This window comes from Brugia malayi, assembly GCF_000002995.4.
Source record: "Brugia malayi strain FR3 genome assembly, contig: Bm_v4_Chr2_contig_001, whole genome shotgun sequence".
NCBI lineage: Eukaryota > Metazoa > Nematoda > Chromadorea > Rhabditida > Onchocercidae > Brugia > Brugia malayi.
The window spans coordinates 4,563,511-4,584,320 of NW_025062476.1; the positions used below are offsets into that span (position 1 = coordinate 4,563,511).

At 25.5% G+C, this 20,810-nt stretch overlaps 2 protein-coding genes across 3 annotated transcripts; one reads left to right on the plus strand and one right to left on the minus strand.

Annotated features, from left to right (window-relative positions):
- Positions 1–892: 892 nt before the first annotated feature.
- Bm1704 (Uncharacterized protein) lies at positions 893–4,374 on the minus strand (the record flags this gene model as incomplete). The annotated part of the gene is made up of 9 exons (XM_043078400.1): positions 893–1,116; positions 1,401–1,483; positions 1,870–1,993; positions 2,294–2,468; positions 2,728–2,924; positions 2,947–3,135; positions 3,437–3,553; positions 3,767–3,925; positions 4,359–4,374. 9 exons carry the CDS (start codon positions 4,372–4,374, stop codon positions 893–895), a joined length of 1,284 nt encoding a protein of 427 aa, XP_042934334.1.
- A 2,518-nt stretch (positions 4,375–6,892) lies between these two features.
- Positions 6,893–8,906, plus strand: Bma-aqp-10 (putative 30.5 kDa protein ZK1321.3 in chromosome II, putative; the record flags this gene model as incomplete). 2 transcript variants are annotated; one of them, XM_043078401.1, is made up of 6 exons in its annotated part: positions 6,893–6,993; positions 7,173–7,258; positions 7,387–7,525; positions 7,658–7,808; positions 8,230–8,359; positions 8,722–8,906. In XM_043078401.1, the coding sequence occupies 6 exons, from the start codon at positions 6,893–6,895 to the stop codon at positions 8,904–8,906; spliced, it is 792 nt and encodes a 263-aa protein (XP_042934335.1). The 2 variants fall into 2 exon arrangements, with proteins under 2 accessions (XP_042934335.1, XP_042934336.1); XM_043078402.1 differs by lacking the exons at positions 7,658–7,808; positions 8,230–8,359; positions 8,722–8,906 and having other exon boundaries at positions 7,346–7,392.
- Between the last annotated feature and the right edge of the window lie 11,904 nt (positions 8,907–20,810).

Genomic DNA, 20,810 nt, shown 5'->3' on the forward strand with positions numbered 1-20,810 from the left:
ACTTGCACAGTCGATCATGAAATGAAGATAAGTTTTCATCGATTGAAGAGATTTTTTTATCAAATCATTCTACTACTTATGCAATTATCATTATTTGATAATAAAACTGTTACACTGATTTCTCGAAATTCGATAGTGTATCTGAAAAATGCTCAAATGCAATGAAAATTTTTGCAAATAATAAAAGAAAACGCGAACAAAGGAACATAACAGCGCAAATGTGACATTGCAATAATTGAATGAACGCCTTTGATAATTTTGATAAAATTAAAAATAATAAATAAATCGTGAAATTAAATTTATTTGTTTTAGTTATGTTATACTTATGTTCAGATAAGTCCTGATGAAAAAGACTAAAATTTTGCAGCTGAGGAATTCCATCATTTTAATAAGAGATGAGAAAAGTAATGAGAGCAACAAAAAATGAACTCTGAAATTAAAGTAATATGAGAATAACTTTCCTGAACAAATCATACATCCAAAAAGTAATTAATAGCTCACATACGTATATTTTATCAAAAAAAAAAAATTCATTAACTTTATAAAATAGCTTATTGGCAGTTTCGTGATTATAGTACAAAAATTGCAAGAAAGCAAATGCAATATGCTAATGCATATTCATTTATCGTTCAGTGATAGAAATTTTTAAGAATGTAAGAAAAGTTGAAAAACTCCACATTGCAACTCTTAAATTTATAAATAAATAAAAAGATTACTTTGTTGAAGTAAAAAAAAACAAAAACAAAATTTCTCTCAATGGTTTTAGAATTTAGCCAAAAATTCAACCAAAAACTTCACCAATATTTTTAAATTGAATTCCTCTCCCTTTAATTAACTGAAAGTGAAATTTATTGTCAAAAATATGAAATATGAAAAGATATATGACAGAAAATTATGATATTGGTATCCAATTATTCAGGAAATATTCATCTTTTTTTATCATTTTCTCCAATACTGAATTAGGTTTTGGCCAATTATTGTAATATACTGTGGTACCATTTGTCAGGTAAGCAATCCACCAGGAAAAAGTACCAGTACTCATTATTGTGTGATTACAACGAATAAGCGTTGCCATATCAACTTCTCGATAACCCGATGATACGATGTAAATTTCACCTTAAATTATTTTCATTCCTTTGGTAAATATTAATTCTAAGTGATCAAATGATTGAATGACATTATTTGGTGTGAAATTTTGAATGCTAAATGGAAAAGTTTGAAGTTTTTTTCTTTTTCTTAGTAGTTACTTGATGAAAATATTTCAAAGCCATTCGATTAATTCACTAAAAAAAGTAAAACACAAAGTAAAAAAATTACTAACAAATTAATTACATTGAAATATGAGTTTTTAAAGGAAGTTGGAACATAAATCTAGCAAGAGCTCTCGAATAAATACCAACCTTTACGAGTATGATTGATATTTGTTTTAACCCAATGCTCATTATCACTGCTTATTACAAATATTAATTTCTCGAATCTCGACCTATATTAATTATTATGATAAATTAAGTGTTCTTGAGTCACAAAAATTTTGAACTATTCAAGAACAAAAGTAAATCAGTTTTAAGTAACAAGGATTCACTTGCTTATCACTAAATACCACAAAATGCTATTTTATTCTTCCATAAATGAGATACAAAAAGAATTATGATAAAATGTAAAAAAATAACAGAAAATAACTATCATTAATTTTTTTTTAACAGTATTTAGCTAATTAATGTGTTCAGTCTTTGCATTTGTGGAAAGTTTCGTAAATAATATTTATTTAAAATTAAATAGAAACATATTAGCATGTGGATAATAACTTTACAGTACTAATTCTATATTGAATTGAAATAATTTCTCTCAAATTGATTTTATCTTACTGACCTGAAATAATTCATTGCGTTAATGATATAATCTTTTGTGATGGTCGTATGGCCATATTTTATATTTCGACTATTCATTGTAATGTCCATTCCATGTCGTATATGTATTCCAACGTATACGTGACCTATTATTATTAATGGTTAACATTGAATATTAATCGTTTGGTTCTATGAATAGTGCTTCGAAGTTCGCAGTAGAAATAGAAAGACTAATTAGTTGTCATCATAAGATAGAAAGACCAATTAGTTGTTATATGATAGAAAGACTAATTAGTTTGTAATCATAAGATACAAAGATTAATTAGTTGTTATCATAAAATACGAAGACTAATTAGTTGTTACCATAAGATACAAAAACTAAATTAGTTGTTATCATAAGATAGGAAGGCTAATTAGTTGTTATCATAAGATGAAAAGAAGGATACCATAAAAGTCTTTATTGATATCCACATGATCAGGATAATTTCTAAGATCGATATCTGCAGGTATTATATCAGTAACTCTTGCATGAAGTTTTTCATACTTGGCTTCTTGCAAATAATCATCCGCTAGTTTGACAATTTCTGGTAAGAAGGTGAATTGTTTGTGAATCAAATGTTCCTAAATTCAGTTCTTTAATTTGTGATATTTTTGATATGTAAAGGCAAATAATAAAAGATGTAACTGACAGTAACAATAATATAACATAGATAAAAAATAAAAGCTAAAAATCTTTTATAGCTTTTAATTTTTATCATATATTCTATCAATGTACAAATTAGACAAAATAAATCATTTAAATAATTATTAATCACCTCAGCTCTTGATTTTTTAGCAAAAAAAAAAACAACTCAAGAATTGATGCTTAATATGAGTTTACCTGTTGTGGATGAAAATAACGATATGATTGAAGATATCCCGAAATATATTCGAAGCTTTGATCAACGAATAACTCATCAACTTCTTTTCCATAATATTTGCAGCATGACAAAAAAATACATTGTATTTTAAAAATTCCGTCATTAAAGTTGTAAAATTCGGAAAATATATGTCTTTTATTGATAAGATATGAAAGTGATTAATCTTTAAACATTCAAACTAACAGCAAAATGACGTTTACTTGAGCTGTACTGTCGAATTAGCTCATCATTTAGCTCATTGTTTACTATAATAGCATCCAATTTAAACCCTCGTCGTAATGTACATTTCACGGGGATAATTAACTTCGCATTATATCGCTCAGCTATTGCTCGTAAAGATGCATATTGAAACATTAAGTTACCCAATCCTGAAGTGCTTTTTTTTTTTTTAATATTGTTAAAATTTTTTTGAATCTTTTTTTTTTATCAGTATTTAACATAATTTTGCAGTGAAATTGACAAAAAAAAAAGGAAAAAATTTAGAAAAGTATTAATTTTTAAATGGAAATTTTGCTGCATATTGCTTCTCATCATTCAACCTATTACTTATTAAAATATCAAAAAAAGGAACAAAAAACAAAATATCAATTTAAACCTTCAGCAATATGCAATTTTATGTTTTCATTTTAACAGCATTTTTTTTTTCTTTTTCAAAAAAGTATACAATACCTGGACTCCATGAAAAGTTACTTATTACATAACGCTCACTTTCATTGATATCTTCTATGCTTTCTATTATTTTTATATTTGGCAAAGCCCAAGGTTGATCAAATTTTACATCATCACCTAAATTATGAGATAAAAGTGGCAGTTTAATTATGATAAATAAGACTTTCTTGTACACTTGCCAGTCCTAAAATAATTTCCTTGTCATCCGATATCTATTTCATATTGACTTTCACTTCTAAGTTTCCTGTTTAAATCAAGCAGAATTAATTTGGTTATTTAAGTGAAATAGAATTTAATCCTTCGAAAAAAAAATGGCAAAAAAAGAAGGACCTCCTTGAGGGAAAATTCGAGTTACTTGAACCACCGATAATCGGTCCAAATGATTGAAATCAGCCACATAAATATCATAAAAACTCCAATTTGTTATTAATAATACTAAGAGAGATAAAATTATTGCACAAGTCAATACTATTAATCCATTTCTTGTTGCTGCAATAAATCAAATTATTTTCGGATTTTCTTTTTCTTTCTTTTTTTATCATGCAGTTTAAATCATTTACCTTATCAATATTTGCAGAAAATCTTGTTAATAAATCAAAAGCACTGTTAGAAAATTTTTTTGAGAATTTCAGTAACTTTTACTTTCATTATTTTTTCCTCTGTATGGAATAAAAATCTTGGTAGGATGATTATCTCATTATTCAAAATTCGAAAGAAATTATTTCAATTATTTTATGGCATATAGTTTTACATTTGCCAAGTAAATCAATTTTTCTCTTATGATATTTTTAAAGTTGAAATAATAAGAAATGTCGTCTTTTTCATGATAAAAAATAACGAGATAATTTTATTAGATACCTAAGAATTGCTTTATTAGATGCCTAATTTTAAATTCGAAGTGTAATTAAGCAAAGCAATTTACCAAAGCAACCTTTCATCGATCAATAGTGATTATAGAAGAACAAATGAATGGGCATACACTGATAATATCACATTATTTAGCTTCAGCAGCAAAAGACGACAATATGACCTTGACAGTGACCCTTGGAGACATAAGGTTAAATGAAATGAATGAGTCAGTGAGACTGCCTGCTGATATAATTTTCAAACAAAAAAATTGAATCAAAATTACATCTTACTTTTTCTAAATTTACATCTATCAATCAGTCAACCAGTTAATACTTTTAATAGTTTTTTTTTTTTACAGTAATATTTTTTTTAAATAAATAAATATATATATTTAACATCAAATCTAACAAGTTGCATTCCGTCAAACCATGTTGCTTGTTGCAGAATTAATAATACTTAGATTAGAAAGTCGAGTTAGAATACGATTCATCGTGAATTTCTAATAAATCCCAGGTAAATTTATTCTGGCACAATGATATTTCCATTAACTTTTCCCTGTCCTTATATATTATTCATAGCTACAAAGAAACCATTTCATAACCTAAAGTAAGACATGTGCTATCTAATCTAAAAAGAAAAGTTAACGTGAAAAATCCTTGTTTCTCATTGGAATATGTTATTTTGATATATTTTTGCTGAGGAATATGTTTTGATCTGTGTTTGTGAATATAAAATATCCCCAAAATGCAGCCAAGACGTAGTAGCACGTGCCAGAAGTTTTCAACAGCCAATAAGGTAGTGACAACCTGTTAGCTAGCAAGTACCCAAAATAACCAGCAATACAGGTAGATGAACCAGAAGATAAATTAAGTGAAACAAACCAATTATCATTAACCTATTTCGAGACCTGAACATACTATCTCTTATGGCAACTAAATCTTGCACCACCAATTCTATCAAGAAGTAAAAGTAATAATTATGAGATTAGTAATTTAAAGAATTCATTCCTCTCAAAGCAATGGGAACTCTCGGTCCTTCGTTATTCCATCTTCTGTATGTGAGCTATTAATTATGAATGATACTTATTCCATCTTTTAAGACTTATTTTATCTTTTTTTCCTCTTAATACTTTGAGTTTAAATTTTTGAAAAAATAATTCCCAAAATATTGTAATAATTGGCAATGTTTTAAGTTAGAAACCGGAATCTTTGCATAGAATATATGTTGTGGGCACTTACTTCCGTGCTTTCTCCTACACAATTAATACTTCACTTTTCTTCTTTGGTGACTCATCCTTTCCTTAATTTCCCTTTCATAAATGACTTTAATATTTTTGAATTACTTAAAAAATAAAAGAAAAAAACAAAACAAAGAAAAATCTAAAAAATTAGCATCTTCTGCTTTTTAAGCAATAAATCTTGAGAATAGTATCTTTCCATACATAAAGTCGTAACATTCAATGTTTTTTCTTTTCAGAAAAACAAAGAATGAAGGATTCGTATTTTCATGTTATTTCACTTCAATTTAAAATTTCTATATTTAATTGAACTTTAGCATAAAAGAAAAAATTCAGCATTCAATTTCAGAAGTTTAGCAGAAGCAAAAGAAAAATTCTTACACTTGAAGAAGCGATTGTACAAAGAAATGAAATAGTTTTATACATATGGAATTCAAATGAACACTGCTAATATAAAAAGAATAAATTTACTTAAACTTTGTATTATCGGAAAAGAAGAAAATTAGCCAGAATTCGATTACTGATAGGTAAAATTAGCACAGAAAAAGAAAAAAAAATGGCAGTAAAAGAAGTTTGATACAAAAATTAAGATTTAATAATAAGAAATAAATTTTTAAAGAGAGATTCACAATACAACTTCACAGGTATGATGAAGTGACAATATATTAGCATAATATAACGTTCTTCTGATATATGTGATAAGGAGATGAACTAATGATAACCTTTAATTTAAAATTATAAAATTTGATTAGGAGAAAGGAATATAAAATAATATTGAAGCAAAGAGTCACACACACACATTCATTCATCGATCACATGACAAACAGTCTTTTGTCACCTTCGCATCATCCCCGCAAGTATCCGAGGACAGTACTGCTTTACAGGTATTAATAAATGTCATAGGTTTATATTCGAGTTGCTATTACTTACCTGATCCAGACTTTATCATGTTTTGAATATTTATTGCTGTTTGTTTTCGTTTTCGATTTGAGCAGTCCAAAATGGAAATGAATAGTTGAGAGAATTTTCTACTCCTCCAGTACTACTATTCTTCTTAATGCAAAGATGTCTTATCTGTGTTAACACTTTTCATCTTTTTTTTTATTGTAATTTACAAATTATAAGCATCCTGAAAGTCCTTTACTCTATGTTAGACTATCTTTCAGATTATATTAGTAGTTCGGTTATCTTAAGATCATATTTGTAATTTTTAATTGTTTACATGAAATGAAATGAGTCTCATTCCTTTGAATGAAAAGAACAACAGACATGAATTTGTTTAACAATTTATCGAATGAGAAAAAGGAATTGTAATCACTTATTCATTACTCTTCCAGCACAATTATAACAATTTCAGGTGGAAGTAAATTATGTCAATCTTAGAACTTAATTTCTATCCATTCGTCATAGCTACATGCTTTTATCTATCAGTCTTTGTAATTGCTGAATTAACTCGTAAGCTTGTTGACAAGTAAGTTGTTTACATCTTCTCTACCTGGTAGCCATTTCAAAGTAGCGTTTTTTTTTCTCCCGGAATCTGCATTGAATATACATAGTTATTGTAAGAGATGAATAATATTTCTTGTTTTGCTTTAAACATTTCTTACTCACTGCTTGTTATCATAAAGTATTAATTTGATGATTTTTCAGATATGGAACGAATGGTTCATTACTATTTTGTTTCCTAATGGAACTAATAGCAACAGCACAAATGTGTACTTGCGTTTATGAAAATGGTAATATTTTTTTGTATTGTTGATGGCTAGCATGTGCTGTGTGTTATGTGAGTATTTATATGTTATGCGATATGTGAGTATCTATAGGTGTTGGAACTAGAAGAGAATTATACGACTTGATGTTGCAGCGGTGATTATTCGACATTATGGTTTGTTGGGTTTCTTTTTCATCGTTACTTTGCTAATTTTTTCTGGCAGTATCATGAATCGAGAAGCGTTTGTCTCTCCACTAGTACCAATTGAGCTGTACTATAAAGGAATATTTCCGTTGGTTTTTTGTTTTATTTTTATTTAGGTATTAGTAAAGTTATTCAGAAGCTAAATGATTTTATTACCTTTGTAGATTTGGTCGTATTGATTAGAATAAGCAAACAAGCATTCTATTCATAAGAATTACAGGTTGAAGAGATTATTAGTAACAATAGCTGGCGAAATGATTGGTGGTTATTCGGCTTATCGATTAGCCCGTAGCCTATGGTACTGGTCGTTGAATTTATTGTCTGATCATGTTCTTTTCTACGAGCTGACAAGTTGTAAACTTACTTATAAGGTTAGAATTCATCAGAAACCTTTCGAAAAACTGAAAGTGTTTTTTTTTTTTTTTTCTGTTAAGGTTTTCCTTTTGTTAAGAGTTTTGAACTTAATTTTGATAATTTTGAACTTGTCTTCCATTTTTGAGGATGGGAAGGACTTTTTTGCTAAAAATGAAAGGGAATGTGATTTTTGCAGGGATTTAGAAGGAGATCAGGTTTTTATTGCTTACCAAATCAATTTAATCTGCATAAAGATTATGGAATAAATATATGGATTAAAATTCTGTGATATTGGGTTTCAGGAATCCATGTGGTTTGTATCTGTAACAAATATAACATTTCTATTAATATTTTTAGTTCTTTTAGCAGTAAGAGTGCTAAAGTGGAATCTAATGATGAAAATTATCAAATTTGTATATATTTTTTTTTTTGCTTCAGGTGTCATTCCTGTTTGTACCCTGCTTTGAAGTCATTGGTTGTTTTCTAATGCGCTGTATTCTTTGTCGCATTCCGTTAAATTTCAAGAAATATATGGCTCCACTCGTTGTATCTACACTCTTAACGTTTTGTTCGTTCTTTATTTTTGTATGATATCTTTGCCGTGTTGATTTCAAAAATTCTATAGTTACAGTCTTTTTTTTTCAGGTAGGCAAAAAAATGATTGTATAGAAATGTTTCGCAAAATTTGCTATTTGCAGTGGAAAATGCAAAATATATTTCATTTTGGGTCATAGATTCACTCACTGCTTAATTAATTTATAAATGAATATGTAATTGAAGCTGCTTATGTTTGAAGATTATAATTTAGGAGGAATTTTGCAATCATAATTCAGTTTCAGTTAAACAGTAAGCAATAATTTAAACGGTCTCTGATCACCGTCTATTTAACCATGTAATTTATTCAATTAAATAGACTTATAACTTTTTCAGCGTTACTATTTGTTGGTGTTCCTGGACTTAATCCAACAGTTGCTTCATCACGTTTACAAGGATGTGATGGGTTAAATACTATTTGGTTTATTTTGACATATTGGGTATGTCCTGTAATTGGTTGGATGCTATCAGTTGCTTTCGATGATTATAGGATCACTGGTGCTGAAAAGAAAACAGAATAACTGAAAGTATGCAAATGCTTTATATTTCTGAAGTTTTCATTTGACTTATTTAGTTCTCTCTTTTACAGTTGTAACACTTCTAACTTATTAATATCGACTCATCATTAATGTCTTTTTCCGTAATCTTTCAATTTTATGACTGAAGTTTTTTCACTGATTTGTCGTATCTTTTCATGTGTTTTGAATAAGCTTTGCAATTCAGTTAGTAAAGAAGTTTCTTCTCTTCTACTTGCTTGTTGTTTAAGTTATTCAAATTAGCTTCCACTTAGTGAACTTCTGAGTTAAGAACCAACTTGAATATTTTTTCTTTTAATTCAAAATCATCATAATTTTTCTTTTACAGAAATGTTTCCTAGAATTATTCCAGTATATTTAAATCTTTTGCTATGTACATGAAGTTCAGTGTTTGTCATTTTTCCTGTTTGTTATTAAAAACTTGCTTCGCGGTTAATGCTTAAGGTTGAAATAATTGTAAGGGTCTAGAATAATCTTTCATGCTTTGTATTATTAGCAGATGCTAGCATTTATAGTTTTTATGATCAACCAGATGATATGTATAAATCTACTTCATGTAAATAAATAATTCTGGAATATTTATTTCACTGATAACAAATGGTATCATTAGCGGAACTAGTTAATGTAATAATAAACCCTAATCAAAAATATGCTTCGTATTGAGGTTAAAAATTAAAGTAATTCTTAATATTCGCTGTAAATTTTGATAATGCAAATAATGATATCAATTCTGCCAATCATCATCAGCAATTCAAGTAATCATTATAATGATGACACCTGGAGAAAATTTAAATTTGGATAATGCAATTAGTGATATCAATTCTGCGAATCACCATCATCATCATTAATTCCAGTAATCATTATCATGATGACATCTAGATAAAACCTTGAGAAGTAAACATAAAATTTCATCATTTAGTTTAAAAAAAAAAAAAAAAGTGCTGAGAAGTGCATTTGTAATGACCATTTTCAGAATTAGTGTGATATGAAGTGATTATAGAAGCTATGCTGCTTCATCTCATTACCGACAGTAATCATTAGCCAGAAAACCTCATCATTTCCTCTCATCCTATTATAAATATAAAATGTATTATTATGTGAATGCTTTGTGTATTTGTGCTAATAATGTCGAATTGTCTGTGCATTGCTTAACTCATTCAATTGCGTACATTTCTCATTTATAAAATACTTTATGGATATTTCAATTCACAAGAGGTAGGTTAAAGTTTATGCTTAAATTTTATTATTATTAATTAGTGTTTTATCAGTTTTTGAATTTCGGGAAAGGAATTGAAAAAGAAAAAAATGAATTTGCTAAAAAACCATTACTGATTTCATTTTCCAACTACACAACTATATATTGCTTTCGTCTCTAAAAATCTTTAGAAATTTGAGACTTATTAATAATTAATTTGAAGTAGGAATGACGCGTCGTTAATTAACATCACACAATATATCATAACTCTATATTAAATTTAAATCCTTTTATTTCTTTTTCGTTCTTTCTTTTTTGAATATGGATCTCCATTTCTCTAAATCTACTTGATTTCCTCCTAACCATCCACTTTTTTGTCCTTTGCTTTCATTGAATGAGTATTAATCATTTTAAAATAAAATAGTCGTTCTTCGAATTGGTTTCACCATATCTTCCTATATCCTATAAATTTTTAAAATAATAATGAATTTTTTACTACTACTATATCTCACCTTTGATTGATACCTTTATTGTGCTTTCAATTTGACTAAATTTTCGCTTTCATATGCTACCACTTTAATTTTACTCATTATGAAGAAAAATAAAAAAAACTTTAGCTATACTCTCATTCACTTCTAAATTCAGATTTCGTTGAAATTTACCACACCATTTCTAGCAAATATTTTGAACTATTAAAATTCATCAATGCAATCGAGAAATAAATTTTTTTTTTTTTTTTTTAGGAGAATTTTTTTTTTTTTGTCCTCATCAGTATACAGATGTCAACTTTTGAACAGCAATGCAGATCTTTTTAACGTTCACTAAAACTTTTATAATCATTTAAAGAGGTTTTATTTTGAAAAAAGAAAATTTCCCAGTCCAACAATATATAATCACATTATTTTGATTAGTGAAAATTTTCCCAAATAATATCATCCAAATTATCCGATTTTATGTGCGATCGTCTCAAAATATTAGTTAATTTTAGTTATTTATTGTGCAGCCAGAAATGATTGGGGAATTTGTGATGGCATCAAATTTTTTTATTTAAAAAATATTATTAAATAATTAATTGCCGATTTAGATATTTAAAGATAATATTTAGATGATAAATACCAACTTAAATATTTCGATATATTTGAGATAATATTTAGATAATAATAAATGAAAATTCTAAATTATATGGAAGCATGATAAGTGATGATAAAAAAAAAGTGATGCTATTTAGTGATTAATCTCCACCGGTAGATCTCGATCCGATCTAATCGTATTTGTACTGTATTCTACTTCCTTTCTTACTTTTGCTTATTTTCTTTGAGCTATTTTAATTTTCTTAATTATCTTAAAATTTTCATCAATTATAGGAGATTTTTCTTTTTCTTGTAGATACTGTTATGTTAGTAAAAATATGATAAGAATGTAAGTATTTTGCACTAAAAATATTCCACTGAAGAATGTATTTCTGTTGAATGGAAGAATCTCTCTCTCTCGATTGAAAAAGAAAAAAAAAACTCTCTTATAAACTAAATTGGCTTATGGCTTCTTCTTTAATACTTTTAGAGAAGATTTTAATACTATTAGAGAGAGAGAGAGATTTAAAGAAAATTATTTTTTAAATTGGATGGAAACTCTTTACTTAGCAAAAAGATTTTGCTAAAAGCAGTGCTTGTCAAATTACTCGTAAGTTACATATTTTACTGAATTGCTTTTTTTTTTTTTTACCTAAATTTGTTTTATTATAGTGACGAAAGAATATGTTTTAAGATGTTGAAAAAGTATTGAAGAAAGTGTTGAAAAATAATAAAAATTTGAAAAATAACAAAAAAAAAAAACGAATTATTTTCAAGAATATAACTTCAAACGGATATTATTTATTTTGAGGAATCAATTAGTTATCCAAGAATTGAACTACATTTTCCGTTAATGTTAAATGTAATTACCGCTTATTCCTCCCACTTCTCTCTCTTTTTTTTTTTTCTAATTTAAAAAGCTAACTAACAGTTGGTCTCAGCGGTGAAATCATTATTATATTTACGTTAATCGTTTAATTTTTATGCTCATGTATTGATGTGTGACCTTTTGAATTTCAGAAAGAGGTCATCAAGGTATCACCAAAATTTTATCATCAAATTATGTTCACTTTCTCACATTACAGGTAGGAAATTACATTATAATGCTTTTTCTTCTTTCTTTTTTTGCATATTTGACAGAAGTTACTAATAAATAATTCCTCATTTTTCGCTCATTCATTATTAATCGTATTTTTTTGATGACAATTTAATAATTCAAATTCAATAAGACTGCATGGAATATTGCTTTAAGTAAAATTTTAGAACGAATTTTTCTTATTTCATAAATGTTTAGATTATTCCTTTCAGTGAATATAATACAATTGAAAATGAAGAAAATTGACACATATGTTTTAGAATTTCTAAAAAAAAAAAAAAGAAAAATGTTGTTGAATAAATATTTTAAAACAGAAGAAGTGGACAATGCAAATATACGATTATAACTTATTACTCCATCTATTATTTTTGTCCTTTATATTTTTTTATTCTTTAATAAAAATTTTAAAAACATAAATAGTGCAAGCGATATTTTTAAATTAAAACAAAAAATACGTAGTTTTAACTATTCTTAATTAATTACACTTAGTTGTATTTTCAACACTGAATAATACACAACAAATTGATCCTATGATCATACTGAAAAGGTACATAAGATCAGTACAAATTTAATTGTACAATTTAAAATTAAAAAGATTGGCAAAAACAATAATTACACTAATTGTTTGTACTAATTTTTCATACTTCATTTATTGCTATCTATTTTGATTTCACAATATTAAGATATGATATTATTTTCATTGAATGACGCTTTTAATTTTAAAAATTAATATTTTCATTTTGTCTTTTCATGTTAAGTTAAAATTTTTCTTTCTACTGTGAAATCAATAGTATCTTAATTCCTCCATGTAATTAAACTTCTTTAGCTAATGATAAACTTTTAATATCACGCAAATTGCCACTATGGAATGAATGGAATGGACAATTGTCCTTTTCTTCTTTTCAGAGCATTCTCAACAAATTGAGAATTTAATTGATACTGATGAGATAAAAATTTAGATTTTCTCTTTCTTTGCACTATAAATCCTCTCTATTTTATTTTCCAATTATATTTAAATTATTTTTTTTTACATAATTCACTCTTAAATTTTAACAATAACTTCTAATCATAGTTTATTTTAAATAAGGTACGGAGTTACAAAAAAAAAAAAAAAAACCGAATCTTTTTATTATTTTTGAAGAAAGTTAAAACTATTTAAGATACCATTTTACAACTGTTATTATATTGCCAAACATTCATAGTCAAAATGAATCCATTTAAGGAATTTCATGTCTTAAACTTTAACTTATTTATTTCCAAGAATCATATTTACTAAGTAAGTATTATTTTTATAGTGTAGGTTTTAGTTTAATAGTTACGTGATACAAACTTTAGTTTAACAGTTACGTTTAATAGTAATACAAACTTATAGTTGCATTTATCGCAAAAAACGTGACGTATGAGATGAACAATACGTAAGTGATTTTTCCGTGTCAGGCATATTTTTATAAGCAGAACTATTTCATATTTATATTTTTAATCTGAATTCCAGCAAAATTAGTATAATTAATATCATGAAAAATATGAAATAATATACAAAATGTTTAATTTGTGATCTCTTAGTTCTGTCAGAATATTTATATAATAATTTTTTATGTTTTTGAGAAAATTTTTATTACAATCATCATTGAAAACTATAAAATATTACAATGCTTTTCCATTTCTACATCAGCTAACATTACATTATTTAAATTCCTCAAATTATTAACCTGGAATTTGTTAATAATTGGAGATAAAAAAGAGAAAGAAGAATCGTTAAAATTTCATTTCAGAATTTATCATCCACAATTCATTCTTAGAAAATTACCAATAAAAAAGTTATGTTAGAATAAAGGAAGAATGAATTGAAATATTTTTTTATGATTCGCAAATAATGGATAATTAAAGTATTAAGAAAGGATTAATGTTTATCTCTTCTAATACTTTTTATCTTAGGCATATAGTACTACTAATATCATTCAGTATTACATACATTAATTCTGTTTATTTACTTAGCAAATTTTTAATTTAATTACGAAAGATATTTATTGAATATTTGCGCCTGAAGAATAACATTTGCACTTGTATGATGTTTTATATGAATTGTATGCAAAATATTTTATTAAATGCAAATAGTAATCGAACATAAAATGAAAAAAAAAAAAAAAAAAAAAGCATTTTAGAAAAAGTAAACACAATTAAATTCCCTGGTTGATAGTTAGTTGATCATAAGTAATTCATTCTTATATTCAGAAAATAACTATAAAGCATTCCTTAATTTCTTATCCTCCGAATTTTCTATTCTTTTTTATTGCTCTCTTGCCGCCTCATAAATTATGCACTATATATTTTCTCGGTATATTTTATATATAAAAATTATAAATATGAAATATAAAATTAAAAGGAAATAAAGATCAATAATATTATGAAAATAAAATTCTGTCATAACACATACATACACACACACATTCATTTATTATTAAAAAATCTATCAATAATACGAATAATACTGAATGCAAATCAAATTACCTATAATAATTTGACAAACGAAAAAAAAAAAATAATTTATAGAAGCTGCATAAAATTTTTTTTTTTATGCATAATGAAATTTTGAACTTTAAATGAGTTTTTTTTTTTAAGTGAAAGAATATAAACTAATTCTTTTCCCTTCTTTCTTTATTATCAATAAAATGTAATATTTTGCCGATTCTGCAATTTAATTAATTCTAAAATTATTCGAAAATCTTAAAAAAAAAGAAAAAATCTTTTACTTAAACTATGTAATGAATGGTTGTCCGTTGACTATAAAATTTCATTGCAAAATTTAAAAAATTTAAAAATTTTCCACCAAACAAATTCTAAAAGAACAATTGACATTTTACATTACAAAAATGTTTAAGCGATATTACTTTTCGAAACTTTAAAGTAATGTTGAATGGGAAGTTATAAGTAAGTTGTAGATTTTTTTTTTCAATCATATTCCATTAATAGATGAATTTAACAAGAATAATCCTATATTTACTTGGCTATAAGCCTTAGAATACTTGAAATATTTAGAACTATTTGGAGATAGAATTCCAGCATTTATAAATTTTATATCAGACATAATTATTGTTAGACTCTTCTAGTCAAATTCATTCCTGATAGAGTAGTTTAATTGTTTGCTTAGATGTAAACAAACTGATTTAATGCTTAAAATAAGCAAAACAGCGATGAGATATATCTCTCATTAGATTTGGTATTAGAATATCATCGATGAAAATTTAACAAATTTTTAAATAAGTAAGAATAAACACAAATATAATTTGAAATATGTGAACTGTATCAGCTTTTCTACTCTTTCTAACACTTTGTTAACTTTCAGTGAATTATGAAAATGTAACATTTCTTTTTCTCTTTTATGATTAAAAAAAAAAAAATGTCTCTTCAAAAATTTCAATTTCTTTGCCAAAGCTGTGGACATTCAATTGAAAGTGAAATGTGCTCTTTCAGATGTATGAGCCTATAAAATTGGTTATCTTTTTTTTTTTAAAAAAAAAAAAAAGAAAAGAAAGAAAGAAAGATTTTGTGATTCTTTTATTGAATATCTAAAATATAAGTGCATCTCCTGCTGGAATAAAATCATTTTCTAACAATTTTCATTAGAAGTGGATGATGATACTAATGCAACCACTTCATTGCCTTTTAACTTTGAAATAAATTATTTATAAATTTTAATTCATCATTAATTACTATTGGTAATCATTGATTATTGACCACTAAAGTGACCATTTGAACATTGGAATCGAAAAATTGAAAACATATGGCTGTTTGTTTAATAATTTATCCTTCAGTAGTTTCTTTTATTTCTTCTACTGAAATATGATGGATGAGATATGATTGAATGATCAAAATTTAGTTATTATTTTTGTGATTATTTAAGATTTAGTATTTTCACATTTTTACGAATTACTTCTTTCTATCGGAATTAAAAATTCACAAAAAATTTAATTTCTTAATTAATGATCTCTTTTTTTGCTATAAAAGAACTAATATTTGTGTCATTCGTATCATTCTTAACTAACTTGGAAACTAATTCTTATTACATATCATTTTATCACTTTATCACTGTAAATCAGAAATTGTTTATCTTATTTTTTTTGTATAATACCAGGATATCCAATTGAATATATTCATCTCATCAATGATTATAATATCCAATAAACTAAGCTATGATTACAAATTCAAAACTTTAATTTGAAACCCTTTTTCTGGTGTTATTATTAACATAAAGCAATTATTATGTTAGTTAGCTCTTCATGAAAACAAAAAAAGAAATCTTTAGGAGTCAGTTTTTATTCCTCAGAGAATATTTCACAAACTATATTCAGAAAATTCAATACAATTAGTCATCGATGACTCATCTCGAGAAATACAAACTATCTGTTACTTCTTGGTCCGATGTATGCAAAAAATATTCATCCATTTTGTTTTGTATTCCTGTATTTTCTGTATATTTGAGATCTATAGGATGCTAATTAATTAACTAAAAAAAAAAAAACGAATTAATTAACTAAAGAAAAAAAAGTAAAGTCTATTTCTGAAGATGGATAAGTCAGTGAAACTATTTGCCACAAAATATAAATTCAAGGTAGAAATGTACCTTTTTCATAATTTATTTCTTCTCTTTCACTCCTTAATTATCTAATTAATTATCAAAAAGAAGTAAACCCTTAATTTTACTATTTTTTTCTTTTGTTTCTCTGTAATTATGGAACATTACTAAACATTTCTTAGTTTTCTTACTTTTTTTTGCCCAAATTTCCCTAATTTTGAGTAATTCTTTGCATTTTACTAAAATTATCTCATCGATTTTTAATTTTCCTAATAAATTTCAATTCTCTGAAATGCTAAATTTTCAATTCTCTGAGAAAATTGAAATGCCAATTTTTTTTTCTTTTTTTTGTAGAACAATTCTAGTTAAAAAAAAGATTATCATTTTTTTTTTTTTGTAAATAGCTTTCATCATGATGATTAAAAACCTTAATTTTATGAATTGATTTAAATATAATAAAATTCGATAGATTTAACACTTTTTTACTTCTCTCCCCCCCCCCAAAAAAAAAAAAAAAATTATGCTTTTGTAAAATTTGTTATAACCAATTTAAATTTATTTAATTTCTTTTCCAACTAAAACTAATTAATTATTCATTCCAAAATTGCATCATTTCTTATTCCTTTATTTGCATGCATCATTCATCAGAGAAATTCAAAAACACGAACGATTGATTCTTCATTGCAATAATTTCCAATTCAACAGGAATTATTTTGCGTTAGCTAAAATATATCTATGAAAAATTTCTTCAATGTCCGATCTAATCTAAACAGAACAACTGCTCTCTCTCCCTCTCTCTCTCCCTCTCTCTCTCCCTCTCTCTCTCTCTCTCTCTCTGTAGAGTAAATCACTGCAAATGATAAGACATCTAAATCTCTGCAACACACAAATGTTTATCAGGTACAGTTGAAAATCTCACTAAAATCACAAAACTTGCATGAGTGATTCATTCTTTTCATCTTTCTTCGATCACATCTGTTTCCGTCTCGACCGATCATCTGTTTCCGTATATTCATTCCTGTTTCTATATCCCTTCTTCAGTTTTGATTTTTTTTTTAAAGTCTCATTTGAAATATATCAATAATTTTCCTTCAGCAATCTTTATTCTATCCTTGTTTTTCAAATTTATAACCAATAAACTGGTCAATAGTTACTGACTCAGAGAAAATAGCTATACTATTCGAAGTAGTTTTGCAATAAAAAATATTGGAAGAATTCTTTCTTTTTTTTTTTCCTTTTTCCAATCATTTCTCATTAAAAATTTTTTTCGTATGGAAAATTTAATTTAAATTTCAAAATGATTTGAATGGAATGTTAAGAAACATAAATTAAAAATTAATTTAAATCTCTTTAGCAATAAATTTGAAACTGGAAGCAATTCTCAATTATTCCTTTCTCTAACTATATAATAGTTGAAAATGTAATCTTTTATTCAATCATCAATGCTTCTTTGATTTTGAACTTTTCGATTTAAATGTTTACTCCAAAAATTTAGTGATGAATGTGAGTATGAATTGTTCAGTTAACGAAAAGCATTTAACATTGTTTGAAATATTTCACTGAACTATTTTTTTTTTCATTACTTCCAACCATCTCTCTCTTTCTTTTCTTTTTCACATTATCACAGCTAAACAGATTTTTCATCATTGAAATTGTCTATGCAACAACAAAAAAAAAAAAATCAGAAATCTTAAAAATTTATTTGTCAATTTTTTTTTTTGAAAATTAAGTGCTATAAATTTATTTGATAGAATATCACTAGTTCATTTTCATAAAAAATTTTCATTGCAAATCTATCACATATCACTTCACTTCGTTTTACTGATATTAACTGTATGAAAGATCGCTGTGGAAATTATATTTAAACAAAATTATATTTCAAAGATTGATTAATCACTTTTTCTACATTATAAATATCAATTAGTGCAGCTACTTTGACACTGATAAAGTAGATCTATAACTATGTTCAATTTCATAACTGTTATATTATTTTAAAATGCATTCTTTAAAGTTAAAATTTCAAACTGATTGAAATTAATGAACAATGCAATTAGCAAAGCTGTCTACATTTATTTCTTTTAATAATCGATATTTTTTTTTAAATTGCAGTAATGAAAAGGTCATTTGGATAATAGTAAAAAAAATATTTGAAATTAAACGAATTAGTCCTTTGGAAAATGTTTGCGACAAAATTTTATGCTATTAAGCCTTTTTCTTTCAAAAAATGTTAAAGGAGGAAATTTGATTTGCATGCATCGTGGAATTTAAGTGAATTGAAGTGGTTCTAATAGCAAATAAGTTTAGTCATTGATTATATTTCAGTAAAAGCTTTTTTTTTTTTCTTTCATTTTTTTGTGGATTTTTTAAATGTTTCTCTTTGATTGCAAATTTTACTGTCTCAGATTATATGTGAAAGTTATCAGATTCAATTTTTATTTATCACAATGATGATAAATTGCAATATTGTAAAATTTTTTTGGATAATATTCTTCGAATTCATTTATGGACAGTCTTTTAGATTTTTTATGGCATATATCAAATCACTAATTGATTTAAATAAACTGAAAGAATTTCAAGAATAATTTTATTGTCAAGTTTGTTCTTTCTCATAGACTGAATTTTTTTTTTTTTTTGTAAAAGAAATTACAAGTAACAATTAGATTTAAATATGATTTCATTTTTCAACCTTTTGAAGAAATTAATTTTTCGGTGACAAATTTTTAACTTTCAATCGCGATGAATGTTAATTTTTAAGTCATATCTATCTGTTGAATATCAAATTTATTTCTACCAATTAATTTAGGTAAATTATTTGTAGCAAAAAAAAAAAAAAAAAAAGAAAATCAAATTTAATTTATAGCAAATAACATTTCCGCTTATTTGCAATAATACTTTTTGAATTTGTCCAAATTTATGTGTGTTCTTTGAAGCGCACCTTACTTTTGTTTTGTTTTTAACGAAGAATTTAATTCTACAATTATAGTATTTAATTTAATTTAAAATTATGGCATGTAAGAATGGATCATTTAAAATAAACTTAATTTTCAAATTTCAAATATATGAGAAATTTTCTGTCAAACCAACTTATCTGACTGCTAGAAAAAATTAATTTATATTTATGTGCGTTTACATCATAAACTATTATATTAAATAATGAAACAAAATTACGATTGATGTGATTACTTTATTTTTCTGCTTATAAAGCAAAATTAAATTTGATAGTGCTTATTTCAATAATATATTTATAGACATTTTAAATTATATTAGAAAAAAAAATTAAATTATTATGATTGCAAGTCAATTATTTAATTAAAAGTTAGCATTGTTCTTGTCATTATCATTGAAGTTTTCTGATGCTTGTCACTTGTCAACTTTTCAAAAGATAAATTCATATAACTCTCACTTTTTTTTAGGTTCTGAAAAAGAAAGTTATGTTTTTTGAACAATAATTTTATCAGAATTTGAAAATTTAAAAAAAAATGTTTTCAGACATTTTTATTTTATTAATGCATATAAGTGTAATTTCTAACAGTTATATAAAATTTAACTAATATTAGAACAAAAAAAAAAAAAAAAACTTGAAACCAATAATATTAGAAATGTTTAACCATAGACATAATACTTTAATAGTAATTGAAGTAAATTAAATTAAAAGAAAAAAAGAGTAATTTTAGTAAATCAAAAAAAAAAAGTAATTGGTAAATAAAAAAATAAAAAAATCTTTGAGTTCAGTCTCGTTATTTGCTTTTTGTTTTTTTTTAATTCATATGGAGAAGAAAGTTGAAATTAAAATAAAGACAGATTTTTCCGGAAAGAGTAATATAATCATATAATGCTAGACAAGGAATTAGTATTACTAATTAAAAAAAAAAAATGTTCGTTTCTTATTATAACTAAAATGTCATCAGTATGAGAAAAGTTTCTCATCTTCAAAGGTGAGAATTTTTTTTTCCTT